Raw genomic sequence first — 17,659 nt, forward strand, 5'->3', positions numbered from 1 at the left:
GGGGGGGCGCGGCTTCGTTTCGGTGGGCGTGGCCAAGACGCTAGTGGGCGTGGTCTATGCATTAGTGGGCGTGGTTAAGACGTTAGCGGGCGTGGCCCCGCGCTTAGTTCGGCAGGTCCGCGCGTAGTGGGCGTGGCTACGTTTATGGTGGGCGTGGCCCCGCCCGTAGTGGGCGCGGCTCCGCCTGCGGTGGGCGTGGCTACGCTTTTCAGCGGGCGTGGCTCCGCGCTTAGCGGGGCGGCTCCGCTCTTAGTGGGCGTGGCTCCGTTCTCAGTGGGCGTGGCTCCGCCTTCATCAGGGTGGCTCCGCCCCCCCGGGAGGGATTAGTCCCGCCCCTCCTCGCCCCGCGGCATTCTGGGAGCGGAAGCGGCGCGGGCGGCAGCATGGCGGGCACCGGGCGGAGGTGAGCAGCGGCGGCGGGGGGGGGAACCGGGACGGGCCGGGCCGGGCCCGGGGCCTTCCCCCCCTCTTTAACCCCTTCCCTCCCGGCCCGCAGGAGCCTGGCGGAGCTGAGCGTGGACGAGTTCCTCGCGGCCGGCTTCGAGTCGGAGCCCGACGGCGACGAGGAGGAGCAGGAGGAGGCGAGGCCGAAGCCGAAGCAGCGGGAGCGGCCCCGGCCTCAGGCGGCCGCCAGGTGAGGGCCGGGCTGCGGGGCCCAGCTCGGGCCTTGTTGGCCGAGAAGCTGAAATAAGTGGAAAATGAGTGATTTTGTGTCAGGTGGGGCTGTACTGAGTGTCTGTCATCAGGTTTCTCACGTGGGATAGGTTTCTGCGTTCTTCAGTATTAAATGTCAACGTTTCAATGCTTTTTACTTAAAAAGTTTGCAAAAATAACCTTGAGAAACTAAAAAAAAAACCTGACTTTTTCCTTCATAGGCTGCTCTTCAGGACCTCTGGCCAGTACCTCCATCTGCCCAGCACAACCTCACGGTCTGCCACGAGGTTCAGCTGTTCTTAGTCCTCCATTAAACTTCAACTTTCTTTAATCCCCCATTAAAACACTCTCTGGCAAGCCCTCCAGAAATGGTATTAAAAGGGTTCCAGCAGGGGAGTCCAGCCCTGGTAAACCCCTCACTGTTCCCATTAGTCCCAGGTGCACCTCGTTGCCCCCAGGCTGCCTGCTTTCCTTCCAGCCCCAGCTGGAGCGGTGAATTAACGCCTGTTAATTCCCTCCGAACAGGAAGACGGGGAAGGCGTCTGAGCACAAAGACCAGCTCTCCCGGCTGAAGGAAAAGGATCCTGAGTTTTACAAGTTTTTGGAAGAAAACGACCGCACTCTGCTGAACTTTGATGCTTCAGACAGCTCTGATGAGGAGGACGAGAGGTTGCACGTACCCCCTCATACACTGGAGGTACCAGGTGTTAATTTGGATGGCTGGAATCAGTTATTTCAGCTGAAATCAATCAAGTACATGTTAAGTGTTTGAGTTTCAGTGCAGGGGCAAAGTATAGCGGGGCCTGTGGTGGCACAGGTGGCCAGGGAGGAGGTTCCCCAAAGATCAGCTGCAGCTGTACAGGTTTGTAATCAGAAGTCAGCTGTGGGTTTGAACCGAGCACGAGGAGTTTGTGAAAGCAGAGCCTTAAAGCGTATCTTCCCTGTGGCTTTGGATTTGTGTTTGCTTTCCAACTGGGAGCTTGTTTTACTGCAAGCAACATGCTTTCTCCTTGATGACTTTAATTACTGCACGTTGTACTTTTGTAGCAAAGCTGTAAAACTTAAGTAGTTTTTTTTTGGATTCAGTAGCATTTTTGGAATTTGTAGTAACCTTAATTTTGTTACTGTGTTACACAAAGTGCTGATAACAGCATTAATAACAATTGCTGCTGCCTGCTTTCCTCTTCAGCAGATGCTAAGCAAAAGAGGCAGGGCCAGAAAATAAGTTTGTAAGCATTTACTCGGTCTTCATAAAAACTTTTCCAGGAAGCAAGTGATGAAGATGAAGAAGATGAAGACGAAGATGAAGAAGAACGTAAAACAGCCAAATGTAAGAAAGCCGATACCATTCCTGTGAGCTTGAAGATGGTTGAAGAATGGAAGAAAGCTGCAGAGGTGAGCAGGGAGTTAGAATGCAAGGCACTGGAGTGTTCTCCTTTAATATTCTTCCACATGTCACCACCTCTAAAAGACCACCTTTTGTTCGTTTTTCACAAGTACGGAGAAGATGGTGACAGTCCTACTCATAGATTTCTTATTTCAATATGATTTGTCTTCACAATTTTTGCTTGGGCTGCAAGATTACTCTGACTCCTTCATGGGGGGGAAGCTAGAGAAACTGGAATGGTTCAGAAGTAGGTAGAGTGATTAATTCTTGTTCGTTGCCTTGCTAACCATTGTGTCTGTGACAGTTCCAAGAACTTTTTTTGAAGTCCCATTTTGAGCAGTGATAAAATAGCTTGCTGCCTCCAAGAGGGGGAGGGAAAGGTCAGACTGGATAATTGCTTGCAGCTAAGTCTCTGTTCCTCAACCCCCAACCAATTAAATGTCCTAGAAACCTATTTTAGAGCAAGCGAAGGCCACTAGCATTTGTTAACTGTCTTCACGCTTTTCTTCACGTGAAAGGATGGAGCTATTTTTGCAACCAAACTTCTGGTAAATTCCAATACTTCTGTCCTGGTAGAGTGCTTCAGAGTTTGATTACTGCTTGTCTCTTGTCCTTTCCCCAGAGACGGCTAACACCAAGACTTTTCCATGAAATCACTCAAGCATTCAAAGCAGCTGTAGCAACTACCAAAGGAGATAATGGTGGGGCTGACCCTAGCAAGTATCAAGTCATTGATGCTGCAGGTGAGTTGATTGCCATGCTTCTGTGCCAAGCATACCCATACCTCATTCTGGGAGGGAAAGTTTAGCTATTAGAAAAGAATAAGTACTGGCAGGAGTAAACGAAGCCTGTGGAAGGGTAAGTTTCACTTAAATAGCTTATCTTCGTATTAGTGAGTGTGGAGTGGTATCTCTTCTGGTGTTCTGGTCAGCATGAAACACCAGGGCTTGCAGACTGCTGAGGAAACTACTTGTATATTTTCACGTAGGAACGTTGGACAGAATTGTTTGGCTGCCAGACTTCTCAGTGTTACTGCTGTATTCCAAACCAAGCAGGGGCACTGAACCGCCTGTCATTCGTCAGACTTCTTAGAAATTCGAGCAAAGTACCGTTTAAATCCTCGCGTTGAAGTTCTTTGGACAACTTTTGCTGCTGCTTCTTGCTGTTGCCTCTTAGAACTAATTCTACTGAGCTGTTTTTGTCTTTTTACCCCATAGCATTCTATAACCTATGCGACCCTTTAAAAAGTACCCTTGAATCCCTGTTATGTTTTGGGGCAGAGTGGTGGTAGCATAGACCACTAGTGGTGGGTCAGGCTGCTTTTGTGCTTGGTGTTCTTCACGTGGAGGGCAGAGAAGGCTCCTGTGCCGTAAGGCTGTCAGTTACAGCCTTGCTATTTGAGTAGGAATTCTAGGACGAGGCAAACTGATGTTTTCTAGAGGCTTGTGGAAACTCCGTAGTTCTGCTGTTCTGTTGGCTTCAGCTCCTTAGAGAGCTCTTTTCAGGTCTGCCGAGAATCCAGGAATACGTGGAAAGTGTCAAATGCTTTTTTGACTTTTTTTCTAAACAGTGTTCAATGCCCTTGTGTCCTTCTGTGTCCGGGACCTCTTCAACTGCCTGCAAGAGCTGCTGCTTATAAAAGCCCCGAAGAACAAACAAAAGTAAGTCTGAGGAGATCTGAGAACTGCAGGTGAGAGAGAGCTGGCAGGGCTTTTTCCGAACTGCATCCTGGCTTTGAGGCTGGAAAAAGATGGTAATTCTTTCCAAACAATTTTAAAGTTGCCTGAGTATATTCAGAGACTTCTTAGCCAGGTTCTTCCTTTCTTCACCAGGAAGTGTCCTCTCTAACATTAGATTCCAGCTGTTTACAGAGAACACGGTTTAACAGAAAGGTATCTGGAATTGCATGTGCTTGTATTCAAGAAGGCATTTTGATGAGAAAGGGGCCAACCCTTCTACATTCAGTGTAGGCAGAGTATTGCAGGTATGTGACAATCCAGTGCTTGCAGTTGTATTAACCCTAGTCTGGTGGCTTGAGAGTTGGATTGTTCACTGTTAGGACATAGAATGGAGAAGAGCACGCAGTGGGGCAAAGAGTTGTACAATTCATCCGTTTTTCCAGAATGGCAACGTATGTTCCATGCCTCTATCATACTTGATATAAGTACACGTCCCAGATAAGTCCCGGTATGGAACTTCAAGCTGGAGCAGCCTTACTTAGCTGTGACTCCCAGCTGCAGTTTCATCTGGACGCTGTTTTATTACTGGTTTCATAACCTGAGCCCTTCTGTTTTCCCAGCGTTGAGCAGAGTGAGATTTGAATCTGTCAGAAATGTTTCAGCTCCAGGTTAGTTTCTGTGGCAGTCGCTTTCCCTTCTGTATTGTGGATGATGGAAGGGTGAGCTAAAAATCTGTATTCCCTCCTGTCAGCAGTGCCCAGTCTGAGAATTAAGCTCCAGTTCTTTCCACTGCACAGGCCTGACTGGTGTAGGCTGTGTTTGAATTTTGGGGTGGCTTAAGGCAGCTACTTCATAAGTGCAATGCCAAAAGCTTGGAAGAGACTGATCCCAGAAATAACCTTTCTTGCTACAAGACAGCCTGCTCCGTGTTTCAGGCAGTGGCTGCAGAATGATCAGAAGATGACGTTGTGAGGGATTCAGGGAGACTCCACCAGATTTCCTGGCTATCATTAGTTTCCCTGAATCAGTTTGAGACCTGGGTACCAGGCTGGGAAGCTGAACCCTGCCTTGAATCAAATTTTGTAATGGCGTGAGAAGTACTTCTCTGCGTCTGTGACGAAATCGTTACTTTTTATTTTTGCTTTACAGGCAGTTGCTTTTACTCATTGGCAATACTAAGAAAGTGAACTCACTGTTCTGCTACTGAAGCATTAATTTGTGTTTTTTTTAAAGCTAAACTCAACTCTTGTTCACTTCCAGAATGGTCCTCCCTTCCAGCAGCCCAATCTGGAGCAAGCTGCGACTGGACGTGAGAACGTACCTCACCTGTACAATCCAAGTGAGAAATTCCGGCATGTTCGTGTTCTCAGGGTTAATCTGTGCCTCAGTGGGCTTATTACTTATTAATTTATTTGCTGAGATTATTTCTGCCCACTGCAGTCTCAGTGGGTCTTGGAGCTTTGGGCACTTGTGACCTGTGAGTCTGCACGTCTCTTTTTTTGGAAGTTTTTGGTCTAACAAATAGCATGGAGCTCCATAGAATAACTGGTTGAAAATAGGTAGCCTGTAAAGAAGGGCTAGTTAAACATTCTGGCAGTTCTTTGCTTTAATTTGTCTGCCAAAATAATTAATGTCCGTGTAGTTTGCAGCGCTGTTCTGAATTTCTAATGCATTTTTTTGGTATTATGATGTTGCCATTTCTTGTAGTAAATACGAAGGTGAAAATCTCTGCTCGGCACATACGACATCCCCAAGTATGGAATGTAAAAATACAAAACTAACGGTGTCACTGAAATATTTTTCAGAAGCTGAGGGAAGGGAACATAAGGTGCTGATGCCTTTTTGCTGTGAGGTGATGATGGCAGAATGACTTAGCAGAAACAGCATTTCGATCGGTAGAGCTTTTTCCTGAAGCTGTGGTGCTTCTCACCAGCAGCGGAACTGAAGACTGCAGAAGAAAAGGAAAAGCTGGCAGTCCAGTCATGGAAGTAATTCCTGGTCCTGCGCTTGCTTCTGGGCGTCCTCATGCTTCATGACAGGGTTTTTTCAGCATAATAGGTTCTGAGAAGTGCTTTCTTTTTGTTGAGTGAGGGACTTTGCAGGAGACTTGTTCGCTGCAGAGTCCTTGCAGTGCAAGGAGGAGAATGAGAGAGAAAATGAAGTTAGAAAGATGTCTCTGCTTACAGCAATTGGGATTTCAGGCAAGAGTAGATATTGCATCGTGCAGAACTTCTTTGAAATTGAAATGACTTCGAGCTTAACAAATTAGAAAGTACAAAATTCTGTACTTGGGTTTGGCTGCAGGTGAACTGAGCTTAACAACCCAGAAATACCAGGATGATGTTCTAACCTATTTCTTGAGCTCGAGTTAACCTCTAAATACCCGGTAGCATTCCTGCTTCCCATTTAAAAAAAAAAAAATCTGGTGAAGCACTGTAAGTCATCAGGCAGCTCAGATGGTCTGTTTCCAAGCAAGCTGTGTGTAGACTGAGAGCGTCTTCATCATGCCTCGGCCATCTGTGGTGAGGTGACAATGGCATCGGCGTCGTGCTGTCTGTAAGAAGTTGTAAGCTTTATGTAGATGGAGTTGTTGCAATATATCCAAGCGAGGCTTTAAGTGATGAAGGCAGGTGCTGGTAGCCTGAGCTCCTGTTTGCTAAGATGTTCTTTCAGGGGAATTATTTAACCTGCCGTGGACATGCTCGATTCCTAATACAGCTTGGGTTTTTTGGGCTTCCTGCTAGGCTGTTCTTCCAGTCCTTCGGAACGCAGAATTACTTGGGAACAGCAAAATACAAATGCTAAATGGTAAAGGAAGAGGTGATGAGGACTGTGTACTGACTAGGATTTTTTTTTCCTGTAGCTCCTCTCTTGTTTAACAGAAGCCTCTGTTGGAGCAGCAGTCCTTCAGCATGTCAGTGCCGTAGTGCCTTATTATCTGACCTTCCCAAAGCAGTGCCGTATGCTTCTCAAGGTAAGGCCATGTGCTGTGGTGCTTCATTTAGCTCTCAAGTACTTTCTTTACCCCTCCAAATGAGCATCTCATGGTATTTGGACCGGATCCCATGATAGTCCGGTCTCTTGGACTCTTCCTTGCTTTTCTTCTGGTCCCGGAGGGGACTCGTGCTTCTCCCCCAGGCTTTGTGAGTGCCGTGAAGCTCTTTCAGGGAAAGATGAGTGAGCACGATGCTGTGTGTGCACTGAGTGCGAGTCCCTACGCAAAGCGATGTGGGGGTGTTCTGGGGAAGCTGTTTCCCTGCCGCAGATGGAGTGCTTGCTGCCTGTGTGCCGAGTCTGTGTGTGTCTGCGATAGCGTTTCACTCGAGAGCTGTGGGTGGAATATTTTTGCAGAAACTTAGTCACAACTGCTGAGTGCTTAAGAACAACAATGGAGGCGGAGAAGAGCGAAAGAGGGCAATAGGGTGATGTTTAAATGAAAAGCTGTAGCAGGGCGAGGCTGGGATGCTTATCTGTGTGTTTTCCTTCCCAGCGAGCAGTTCATTTGTGGAGCACGGGTGAGGAAACCGTGAGAGTACTGGCCTTCCTCGTGCTGAACAAGATCTGCCGCCAGAAGAAAGACGTGTACCTGCATACCTTGCTGAAGGTAAGCCTGGTGGTTCCTCTACTTTGCAGCTTTTCCGAAGTCAAATGCAAAGAACGTAGGGCATACGCTGCAGCCTCTGAGGCAGGGCAAGGTGCTGGCTCCCCATCAACATTAAATGGGAGGAATTCTGCAGGTCGAAGAGTGGCGTCCTGCTCGCTGCTGCTGTTCCTGCTAGAGGCACGTGGGCCTGGTCTTAGCAGAGAATGCCTCTGGTACTTGTCTGTCTGCTGGATGAATACTCATCCTCCAGCCTCTCAAGGGCTTTCTTCAAGTGCTGACACACTACTCGGTGCTGCTCTCAGCTAATAGCTGAGGCTCCCAAGTGCAGTTTGCTTTGTTACCAGAGAGCTGCGTTAACCACTGTGACCAGCCTTAAGCTTGTATGGCTCAAAGCCATCCCGCAGCTCCTTCCTCCTCCTGTGGAGGAGCAGTGGCAGGGACGTTTCTAAGCTCTGTGCTGAACAATGTATGGGTGAGAAAAGGTTTTTGACTCCTTCCTTGGAGAAGGAGTAGGCTGAATTACCTTTTCAAATATTTTTAAGTGGCTGTTCTTAAAGGAACACTTCACAGGTGGTTGGCAACACCTGGGTGGGGAAGGTTAGTAAAACACTGGTTTTGTTCTGACAACCAGTATGTTGTCCTCTTTCCCCAACAGCAAATGTACATCTCCTTCGTGAAGAACTCAAGATTTACTTCTCCCAACGTGCTGCCCATGATCAACTTCATGCAGCGGACGCTGACAGAGATGTATGGCCTGGACACCCAGATCTCCTACCAGCACGCCTTCATCTATATCCGGCAGCTCGCCATTCACTTGCGCAGTGCTATGACCATAAAGAAGAAGGTAGGTGCCCATCGGCGTGGGAGGAGAACCCTCCTGTGCGGAGGGAAAGGTACTGTAGCCGCTTCAGGCTTTTGGTGATGTCTCCGAAATGTCAGTAGTTGCCTGATCCGTTTCATAACGTGCCAAGGAATTATTTGCTGGGGCTGGGAGCTTGAAAATCTTCAAAGCTGTCTGTGAGTTGTTCTTTTCTGTGTTAGTTTTCAGCAACGAAGGAGAGAACAGGCCACTGCAGGGTGGGAGTCACTTTTCTCTTCTCACCTTGCAAAAATTTGCACTCTCCTTCTGCATTTATAGCTTGCAGCCTCTGTTGCAGAAGCCCAGGGTAAAGAAGAGCGGGAGTGACCCTGGTGTGTGCCCAATTTATCAGCAGCTGGTGCTGCCCATCCAATGTAGGCTTCATTGAACAAAGCAGCTCAGACCTTTAGGGAACAGCCCTGATTTGGGCCACCTCCAGTCTGACCTAGCAAATCTGAGTCAGCTTGTTAATCCTGGCTTTGTTCACGTTTAGCAAAACGGATCCCTGTAGATTAATGCTTGAGCTGCTCCCAAACATTGCAGGACTGGTGACCGGTTAAACCTCCTGGCTGTTCAGACATGGGGATAAACGAAGTCTGGGATGTATATGCATGCCCTAATTGGATTGTGTTGGCTTCTTACATGCTCAGTGTAAGACTGAGCCTGGCCCAGACAAGACCGAAATCCACTTGTTTTCACAGCTGGGGAGGGTTGCGGGAACTTTAAATGACATCAGCACAACCAAAAGGTATAAATCCTAGTGGTAAGCCAATTAACTTAAATTGAGCAGTGGGTGGCTGCGGAAGGTGGTTACAGGAGCAGGTCGCTGTTTACAAGAGAAGCTGAGAACAGACCTTGGTACATCTCTGACCTGCTGAGAGCTCTGCCATTTCCAGCTGAAGTTCCTGTCACAAGGTTTGGGCCAGTGGTTGCAGTTCAGGGCTTCTGTCCTCTTTCTGGGACTTGCACATCTTGCTTTCACCGTACAAAAGAGGTGACCTGAGCCTCGAAAGTCTGTGTGAAGCAGGTCGGAGCTGAGGAACATTTTAAATGTTATCTCCTAAGATCTTGGCGCAATGCTGTGCGTTCTGGGGAGTACGTGGGCCTGCAGAACTCATTGGAAAGAGTGTCCTTAAGGGACTTCGGCGCTCTTTCTGGGCTTCTGTTTACTCTGGCATTAGGGGCTGCTCCAGCACATGGCAGGAAAGAGTAGGGGCTTGCCCAAACATTCTTGGAAAACCACGTGTCTTGGATTTGTGCAAGACTTGGTCTGAGCCAGCCTGAAACCACCGGTTCGGTGTCACGGCCTGGCAGACACACTGGCCTCTTGCATTGTTTTTGCTGGTAACCATAAAGGCTGGCTTAGAGCTGAAAGTTGGTTCCCAGCTCTGTCGTTTTTACTCTGCAGTGAAAAACTTCAACTGGCCTGGACTGTGTCTTCTCCAAAAGCAGGGAGGAGGGCTGAGTTCTGCAAGTGGTGCTGGGTTGGTGACTCGGTGCTCGCTCTGACAGTGAACGCTCACAGAAATGTCTTTGAAATCATCGCTGGCATTATGCTTCAGAGATGGTGGGGTGGTGGGTAGGGGGGTTTAGTTAAGCCAGCTGAGGGAAGGGAGGCCTTGAGTGGGGAAGGATAAGCTGCTACATCACAGCCAGGGGAGCCTGAGTACAAAGAGGGGAAATCCAGAGGAATTTCCTACTATAGTAGTTTACATGCTTTTTTTTTCCCTCTTTCTGGTCTGCAGAGGCCAGAAGGCAACTCACAAGGCTGTCAGAGCAGTACTGCTTTCCAGCCTCCCTACCTGCGGGTTCCTGGGGACTGTCCCCGGGACTGTGAGTGAAGGGAACGGTTAAAGGCTTCCTAATGCTTGGCCGCATCCCACCATCTGCTGTGAGCTGAGTCATTAAATCATCCCTCTCAAATGAGCCGTACTTGTGAAGAAAAGCAGGCTGTGCTGCGCGTTATTTCCTCCAAGGCACTAACCGGCACTAAATTATGGTGTGAGGCGTCTGAATCTGCTGGGTGGTGGATGGGCCACCGGCGTCAAACTCACAGCTAGAATGTGAGTTATCCTCTGGACAGTGCACGGTGTCCTGTAGGAGAAAGAAATAAAATGAATTGTGGAGAGAAATTAGAGCGAGCCCCTCTCAGATGCCCCGTTTTCATGTCTTTGTGTTCATCCCTTTTCTGCAGGAGAACTTCCAGTCTGTCTACAACTGGCAGTACGTCCACTGCCTCTATTTCTGGTGTCGGGTTCTCAGCACGATCTACCCCAGCGAGGTGATGGAGCCCTTGATCTATCCTCTGACCCAGGTCATCATTGGCTGTATAAAGTAAGTAGCTTTTGTCTCTTCTGGCAATACTTCTCTTGTTCGATGTGGTAAAGCAATTACTAAGGGGTGTTAGTGTTACGTGATTTGGATTTAACCTGAGAGCTGCTTTTGATTGAGGCATTACAGCCGCAGGCGTGTTGCGAGCACGTTGTGTGAAGGAATTAAAGGATTGCTCAGGAGGAAGTCAGCACCTCTGCTTCACCAGCTGAGATCATGGGCTCAGTGGGTGTGAAATCAGATGCTGTGCATGAAGGATTGGGCTCGAGTTTGGCACCCGTGTGTTCAGCTGATGAGAGAGCCTAGGGGAGAATAACCTGCACCACAACCAGCTTCAGTGTGTAAGGGCTCGGAGTTCTTCTGTCTGACTTGGTGTCCAGCTCAGGTCCTTTCATGAGCTCCCGTCTTTAAAGAAGGCCCCAGAGTTGGTGATTTACTGTCAAAATGCAGCCACTTCTTCACTAAACTCAAAAGTAGCTGTGTGATGCACAGCAGTGAGGACAGAAAATAGTATGAGCTTCCTTTTCCGCGTGCTCCAGAATATTTGTGGAGTTTGTGCAGTCTGGGCACATTTCTGAACAACTTGAACCCCTTTTTGCTATCATCTGGTGAGGAGCTGGGGAGACCCAGAGCAATGCAATTAGTTTTGGTGCCTAGTCCAATTCTGCTTTGCTAAAAAGTGTGATACCTTAACTGCTGGAGCATTATATCCCTGAGAATTCCTTAAGAAAGAGGACGCTATCTAAAAGGTAAGCTTAAAATAACCGAGTAGTCGCAAGCATTCCTGTGAAGTACTGACCCAGATGGGACAGTTTTGCCTCTTTAATATCTGTTGGAATGTTGTCACAAGTAGAGCAGTGGCAGCACCAGGCAGAATTCCGTTCTCGAGAGCTCTTTCCAAGAAGTTATATCTGTCTGGGTATTTCTGTGGAGCTGTCCAAGTGCAAGCACGCCGTGCTCAGCAGTTTCTGATAGTCTCGGAGCTGAGCTACGGGGGGAGTGGAAAGAAGGGAGGAGATGAGGACTTGGCTTTGGAATCACAAGTGTGCTTAAGTCTCCTATTTTTTTTAATTGTGCACCCCAATACAAAAGCCTGCTTGCTTATTTTGAGCAATATGAAAGCTTTTCTCTTTCTTTTTTTACTTCCAGGGTATAGCCAGGTCAAGTGGTCTGAGCTGAAGGTTCTTCTAGCTCCGTTAGCGAGGTTGAACTGTGTTGGAGTTTCTGCCGGGGGTTATCGTGGGGTGCCAGTGTTGCGTGTGATGGGGAAATCGAGAGAGATGAGCTTCCGAACAGTCAGTACTCGTACGGTGTGCAGCAGTAAGGCTCTTCTTTGAGGTGGTGCGCAGGGTAGATGGTGGCTCTGCTCCACGGGAGTTGCAATGTGAATAACCTGGGCAGATTATCCTTCCAGTTGTACAAAGTGGCAAGGGAAAGAATGTACTGACTTGCATCAGGGCCTAACAGGAGACAGTGCCAAAGTACGAAGTCAAGTGCTCATCTCCTGCTCTGTAAATACAGGTAGGAGATGGTTTTTGTGTATTTGTTACAATTGGAAGGACTAAGGGCACCTTCACTGTTCCTCATATGTCTCTGCTAAGAATTTTTTTTCCCTATCAGTTTGTGTTTGAATTTCTTCTGCTTTGAAGCTGTTGTTAATGGGCGTTGAGGGAATTTCTGAATCTCTGGTGATCTCTGAAATCCTGTTAGCCCTGTAACCAGATTCTCAGCTTTAAAACCCCACCCGCCTAGTCTTGAAAAACTCCCAAGTGGTGATGAAGATAAGCAGATTTAAACGATCGTTAGTGTGCATACATCCTTCTCCCCATCCCCCGTGTGCACAGGCTGCTTCCCGCTGCTGTTGCGGAGCTCCAGGTGTCCTGCAGACAAGTCGAGGCAGTTTTCTACCTGTCCAGGCAGATAAATCAGCGAGCTGGGGCCAAGGGAAGGTGAACTGGGTGAGTCTCAGCAAGAGCAGCAAATAAAACTTGTTCGCATCTGCGATGCTGCGCAGAGGTACTTGGCACAGGGTACAGCCACCGTCTGACGAGGTGTCAAAGGCTCGGGAGCCTGAGAGATGAATTTTAGCACGGGGAAAATAGAAATAGATCCCAGGTGCGTGTGATGGGGTGGTAGGGAAGGATGCCGTGCAGCCTTTTCATCTGCAGAGCCTTTCGCTTGTGCTCCTGGGAGCATCCGGAGGGGGATAAACAGCCCTTGGAGGAGATTCTCCTTCCCCAAGCGCCTTCAGCACCAGGAGGTGGCGCCTCGCTCCAGCGAAAGGGCAGCGAGCGGGGTGTCTGTCTGTCTGCAGGACCAGCTCCTTGTGCCACCCTGGTGGCTTGCGGGAGGGGATTGCGGAGAAACCACCGCTCCTCGGTTTGTTTTTGCTCTAGGCAGGGGCCGAGGCAGAATTGGAAACGTGATTAAATAGGAAATAGGGTAACTAGGAGCAGAGCGTTGCTGCCAAAATTAAAATCGGCTCCCTCATTTTCTTGCTCCCTCTCCCTGCTCTCCAGCATATAAAACACACTGGAACTACTTTTAATAATACATGGGGTCCGTTCCTGAAATGTGTCCAAGCTGCACATGCTCAGATGTGATCTGGGGAAGGCAGGCTGCTGAATGGAAAAAATGTTGGAATTGATTGCTTCTGACTTCAGTGCTGCTGGAAAAAGCCTCGTTGCTGAGTTTGCTAATGGCATTGCTTTGTAAAAATCAGCGGTGTTGATCTTGCAAACAGCTGAAAGGCTGCAGTTGCTTTGACCGCTGGGGTATTGCTGTAGGTATTCCAGAGACAGAACACGGAGGAGATGTTACCTGCTTTTCTTTCTCTGCTTCTGTGGTCCATAAAGTTCTCAGTCTGGTCCGTGCGCTTGTGTTTCTTTCATGCTTTTTTTTTGTGGCAGAGTTGTTGGAGGAGCTCCTGTTGTGCCTTTTTCCAGGATGAAGGGAAGTGTTTTTCTGACCTTGTCTGCTTGGCTTCCTACCTTGCTCTTACTCCAGGCTGTAAATATGAGGTTCTTCCCTGGCTTGTAGTTAAGTGAGGATTTGTGATGCCCCTTAAGGGTTGGTCTCCAGCCTCCCAGCACGTATAGGGAGAAGGCAGGTACAGATGCAAGCACAGCTTTGGTGTCCTTGCACTCCTTCCCTTGGCTGCCCCCTCTTGGTGGGGCGGAGGCTGGCGCTGTAAGAAGCTTTCCTTGTTCTCCCCAGTCAGAAAAAGGCTGCGACCAGACAGGAGTAGAACAGAAGGAACTGTATCTAGTAAAAATAAGCCTCGAAGTGCCTTGGGGCTGTTCCCTGCACCACAGCCTGCTGCACGGGAGAAGCAGGGCAGGTGTTCCAGGCGATGGTGACGGTAAGACAACAGGGAGCACTCTCCTCTGAGCTGAAATGCCTGAGCTGTAAACCCAGGCAAGTGGATTTGAACTTGCTGGTGTGACCTCTGGTCAGATCTTCAGCAGAGCCAAGGCCCAGCTGTGTTTTGTATTCCCTGTGCATCCAGCCATCGGGAAGTTAAACAGATTGTTGTATTGCAGAGCCCTCTAAAATTAATGGTCTTGGTTTACAGTAAATCTATACATTTAACAGGTTTATCCCTCGATCAATTAATTCCTGAGAATGGCTTTCGTCATCTCTAGTGGTGCCAGATCAGGAGTGTGAAGTAGATTTATTTCTATAATGGATCCAGTGATAATTATTTCACTATTTAGTGTGTGGGGAAGGTGGAGGTGATTTACGGTGCCAGGTCAGGTGTGTTCTCCCCCGGATCGCTCAGCAAGCTCTCTTTGGGTGGGGAGGGAGGTAATTATTGGACATGGGGCTGTTGTCTGAGAATTCCATGGAAAAACACCTTGTTAATGCTGGAGGCATCTGTCTTCAGGTATAGTCGTGCATAGCAAGAGGTCTGTAGAGTGGTAAGGTAACGAGCTTTGGTGTCTTTTAGGGGTAGCCATGGGATTGATGATGGGCTCTGTGTTCTCTGCTGCTGGCTTAGGTGGCACGGGGGGAGCTGACCCTGCTGTGCCCCACCTTACAAAGGCAGCCGACTGTACTCATTTAATATCCAAGGGCGTAATAGCTTCAAGCATGGTCAAAGGTGGCCTCTTTCCCTCCCTGCTCATCCCTAGCAGTTCAGTTGTGTTTCCTCTCTGAAAGAGGAGCACCTGAGCGATTCCTCCCTCTGTTGGAGAGGGCTGAGCAGATCTGTTGAGGCCCGTCTCGTTCCTGCTCTGTCCTTTCTGACACGCTGGTCGCTGCTAGCCCAGCTCCTTCTGCCTTGGTGACGTTCCACGTGACAGGCGTTGCTATTGAGGTGACAGCATGAGCTCTGGGGGCACACAGGGGGTATGTAGCCTGAAATTGGTTAACACCTGCTCCTTGTAGTCCCTTTTGTGTGCTGGGGGAGCCCGTTTCTGTCAAATTTCCTGCTCCAGCTGAGCATTTCACTGCTGGTTCCTGCCACTTCTCCTCGTATACCTACCTGTGTTGGCGGCACGAGCGCTGAAAGTGTTGAACGTGATGAAAGAGCATCAGTGGTGAGCTTCGTCTGCAAAGCTCCTGGCTTGTAGCGCTTTCCCTCCCCTGTCCCAGAAGAACCTGGTGCTCGGGTTGCAGGAACCTGGTTGTTGGTGTTACAGCTTTAGCACATGTGAAGTTTTCCCCACTATGGGACAGCTTCAGCAGCTCAGTTTGCTGTGCAATACTGAGGCTCCCTTCCTTTTGTAGAGTAGGAAGGGCTCTAAAACGTTGCTGGAAGCTGCGAGTGCAGCTCCTGTATTAACCTGGCCTAATATCCTTTCTTTTTTTTCCGCTGTAGGCTGGTACCCACGGCTCGGTTCTACCCGCTGCGCATGCACTGCATCCGTGCCCTTACGCTGCTGTCCGAGAACACCAGGACCTTCATCCCAGTGCTGCCATTTATCCTGGAGGTTAGTCGGGTCCTGCTGATTTAGCAACGGCTGTCTGCTACCAAACGAACACGTTCATATTTACCATAACCCACCAACAGCATCCCCCGGGATCTGCTATCGCCCTAAACTCCCTGGCAAATGCCATCAGACTACGTATTGCGCGGTTAGCAAATAGGATTAAATTTATATTCTCCGGTGTCTGAGATCAGCTGGGTGCAAAAAGACATTCCTAGGTGGTTTGGCTGATGCAATTGGAATAGGCGAAGGATTTCCAAAGAGGAGCTTTGACTCAACTGGCTGCAGTAAGTCCCCACGCTGTTACTTGATCCCGTTGATGTTTGTGTCTTAGCAAATGGAAGAGTTTGTCATAACCGCAGACGAAGGGAGATGGAAGGAAAAAGGCGCTTCAAGAATTAAGAATTAATTTGGTCAAAAGATCCCCGTGAAGGCAGCCTGGCGAAGCACGGGGTGTTTGGTGAGGTACTGGTGCCTTGCCTTTTCCTTAGGATAAGGCTCAGAGACCATCCAGCTTTCCATGTACCAGATTCCTGATGTCTCTCCACGTAGGGCTTCGCAGCCTTGCTGCTGTAAGAGGGTAGTACAGAAGTGGTACAGCCCTGTTTCTTTGAAGAAGCACTGTTGTGGGAGAATGGGGCAAGGTTGAGGAATGCAAAGCCCCCGAAGGTCAGCGTGAGGCTGGATGTTGGAGAAGAATGAGGGAGGCTTCTGTAACAAATGACCTGAGTCAGCTGGGCTCGTTCCTAATCAAGTTCTGTTGCAGCAAAGGCTTTTGTGGTTTTGTGTTGTTGTAAACGTCCTCTGCAAACCACATCCTCTGAGCCTGTGGAAGCCAGCGATGTTTATAAATCTCCTCCTGCTCTCCCGCCCCCCTCTGCTGTGCCCTGGCCCTGGCCTGTGCGGCTTTGCCATTTGCCTGCTTCCTTCCTCTTGCTCACACACGCTTGAAATTCTGCCAGCCAGATTTAGCGGTAGAGGCGTCTCCGCTCCGCAGTAGCGGAGCCTGGGGGGAGGACGGTTCCTCTGCTTTTTATTTTTAATATCTCTGAGAGAGAACCTTCCCTCCCCGCGGGGCTGCCTCCCCCTCGTCGTGTTCTGGCCCCGACACCTCGGCTGCAATCCGTGTGTCGGGCCCCAGCCAGACGTCACCGCACGCTGAGCTTCCTCCCGGCTTCCGCGCGCCCCCGACCACATCCGAGCCCGCTGCGTGCGAGGCGCTGCTCGGCCTGCCTTGTCCAGGTGTTGGTGACAAAGGAGAGGTGGGGGCAGGGTAAATGCCTGCACGCGTGTTGCTCGCATGCTTCCACATTCAATTTCCAATTTTAACCCAAGGTGGCAGGGATAAACTCAAATCTCCAAGCAGCTGCCAGCATTTCGCTTCGTCCTTCCCACCTCCTGCAAGGGATCCCTCTGGAGTTCCCAGGAGCTGTTCCCTCTGCCCGTCCATCTCTTCCGAACTCCCTCCTGCTCTCTTAGAAGTCTCCGAGTGCTCCTACAGCTCGGTGCAGCACCACGAGCTGTCTTCAGGCCAGGATACGTGCAGCAGGTGAGATGGCAGGAGGCCCCAGCGCGCAGAGGACGGGCCACCCGCCCGTAGTCCCAAGGTGTCTGGTGCCGCTGGGAGGAGGAGATGCGTTCTGATAGCCTGGTGCTTTAACGACGAGCCTGTCCTACCAGCTCACAAATCAGGCGGTGACTCTGCCGGTAGACAGCAGGCCTGCGTCACAAAACAATACATTTTAAACCCAGTATCCAAACCGTCGTGGGGTAGAAGGGTCTGAGCAGCGTGCTGGGACTAAGCGCTAGGTTTAAGGGACACGGCTGGGGTCAGGGAGCAGATCGAAACCTTCCCATGCTCCATTTGCCATGAAGGACGACAGGCTGCCCCCGTCAGTCACTGATGCAGCTGAAGTAAGGCTCTGGAATGAGTGACACCAGGTGTGCACAAGGCTCAGCCACATTTTTTTTGAGGGCTTTGTATAGCCTCGGTGTAGGTTTTTGAAAACCTTCTGGAAGAAGGGACCACGATTGTTTCCCTTCCCCCTCACCATCAAGAAGACCAGCCCGGGCTACCTCTTGTCTCAGCCCTGTTGCTGCCGTGCTTTCAGGAGACAGCAGATCGAATGTTTGTGCAATTCCCACAGGCACGGGAATTCCCCAAGCCCCTGCCAGTCGAAGTGAGAGCTGGCTGCCTGATGCAGCCTGACAGGG

The 17,659-nt window shown here is 49.6% G+C and overlaps 1 protein-coding gene across 1 annotated transcript in view; it reads left to right on the forward strand.

Annotated features, from left to right (window-relative positions):
• Positions 1-302: 302 nt before the first annotated feature.
• Positions 303-17,659, forward strand: part of NOC2L (NOC2 like nucleolar associated transcriptional repressor) — a 43,729-nt gene continuing 26,372 nt past the window's right edge. Inside the window, exons 1-12 of the mRNA XM_040533330.1 lie at positions 303-403; positions 497-634; positions 1,180-1,351; positions 1,921-2,049; positions 2,664-2,784; positions 3,612-3,702; positions 4,981-5,059; positions 6,584-6,694; positions 7,211-7,324; positions 7,980-8,168; positions 10,378-10,517; positions 15,337-15,448. Coding sequence (XP_040389264.1) covers positions 384-403; positions 497-634; positions 1,180-1,351; positions 1,921-2,049; positions 2,664-2,784; positions 3,612-3,702; positions 4,981-5,059; positions 6,584-6,694; positions 7,211-7,324; positions 7,980-8,168; positions 10,378-10,517; positions 15,337-15,448 — 1,416 coding nt within the window. The 5' untranslated portion in view covers positions 303-383. The remainder of the gene's footprint in view (positions 404-496; positions 635-1,179; positions 1,352-1,920; positions 2,050-2,663; positions 2,785-3,611; positions 3,703-4,980; positions 5,060-6,583; positions 6,695-7,210; positions 7,325-7,979; positions 8,169-10,377; positions 10,518-15,336; positions 15,449-17,659) is intronic.

Source organism: Cygnus olor, chromosome 21 (genome assembly GCF_009769625.2).
Source record: "Cygnus olor isolate bCygOlo1 chromosome 21, bCygOlo1.pri.v2, whole genome shotgun sequence".
In the NCBI taxonomy this organism is placed as follows: domain Eukaryota; kingdom Metazoa; phylum Chordata; class Aves; order Anseriformes; family Anatidae; genus Cygnus; species Cygnus olor.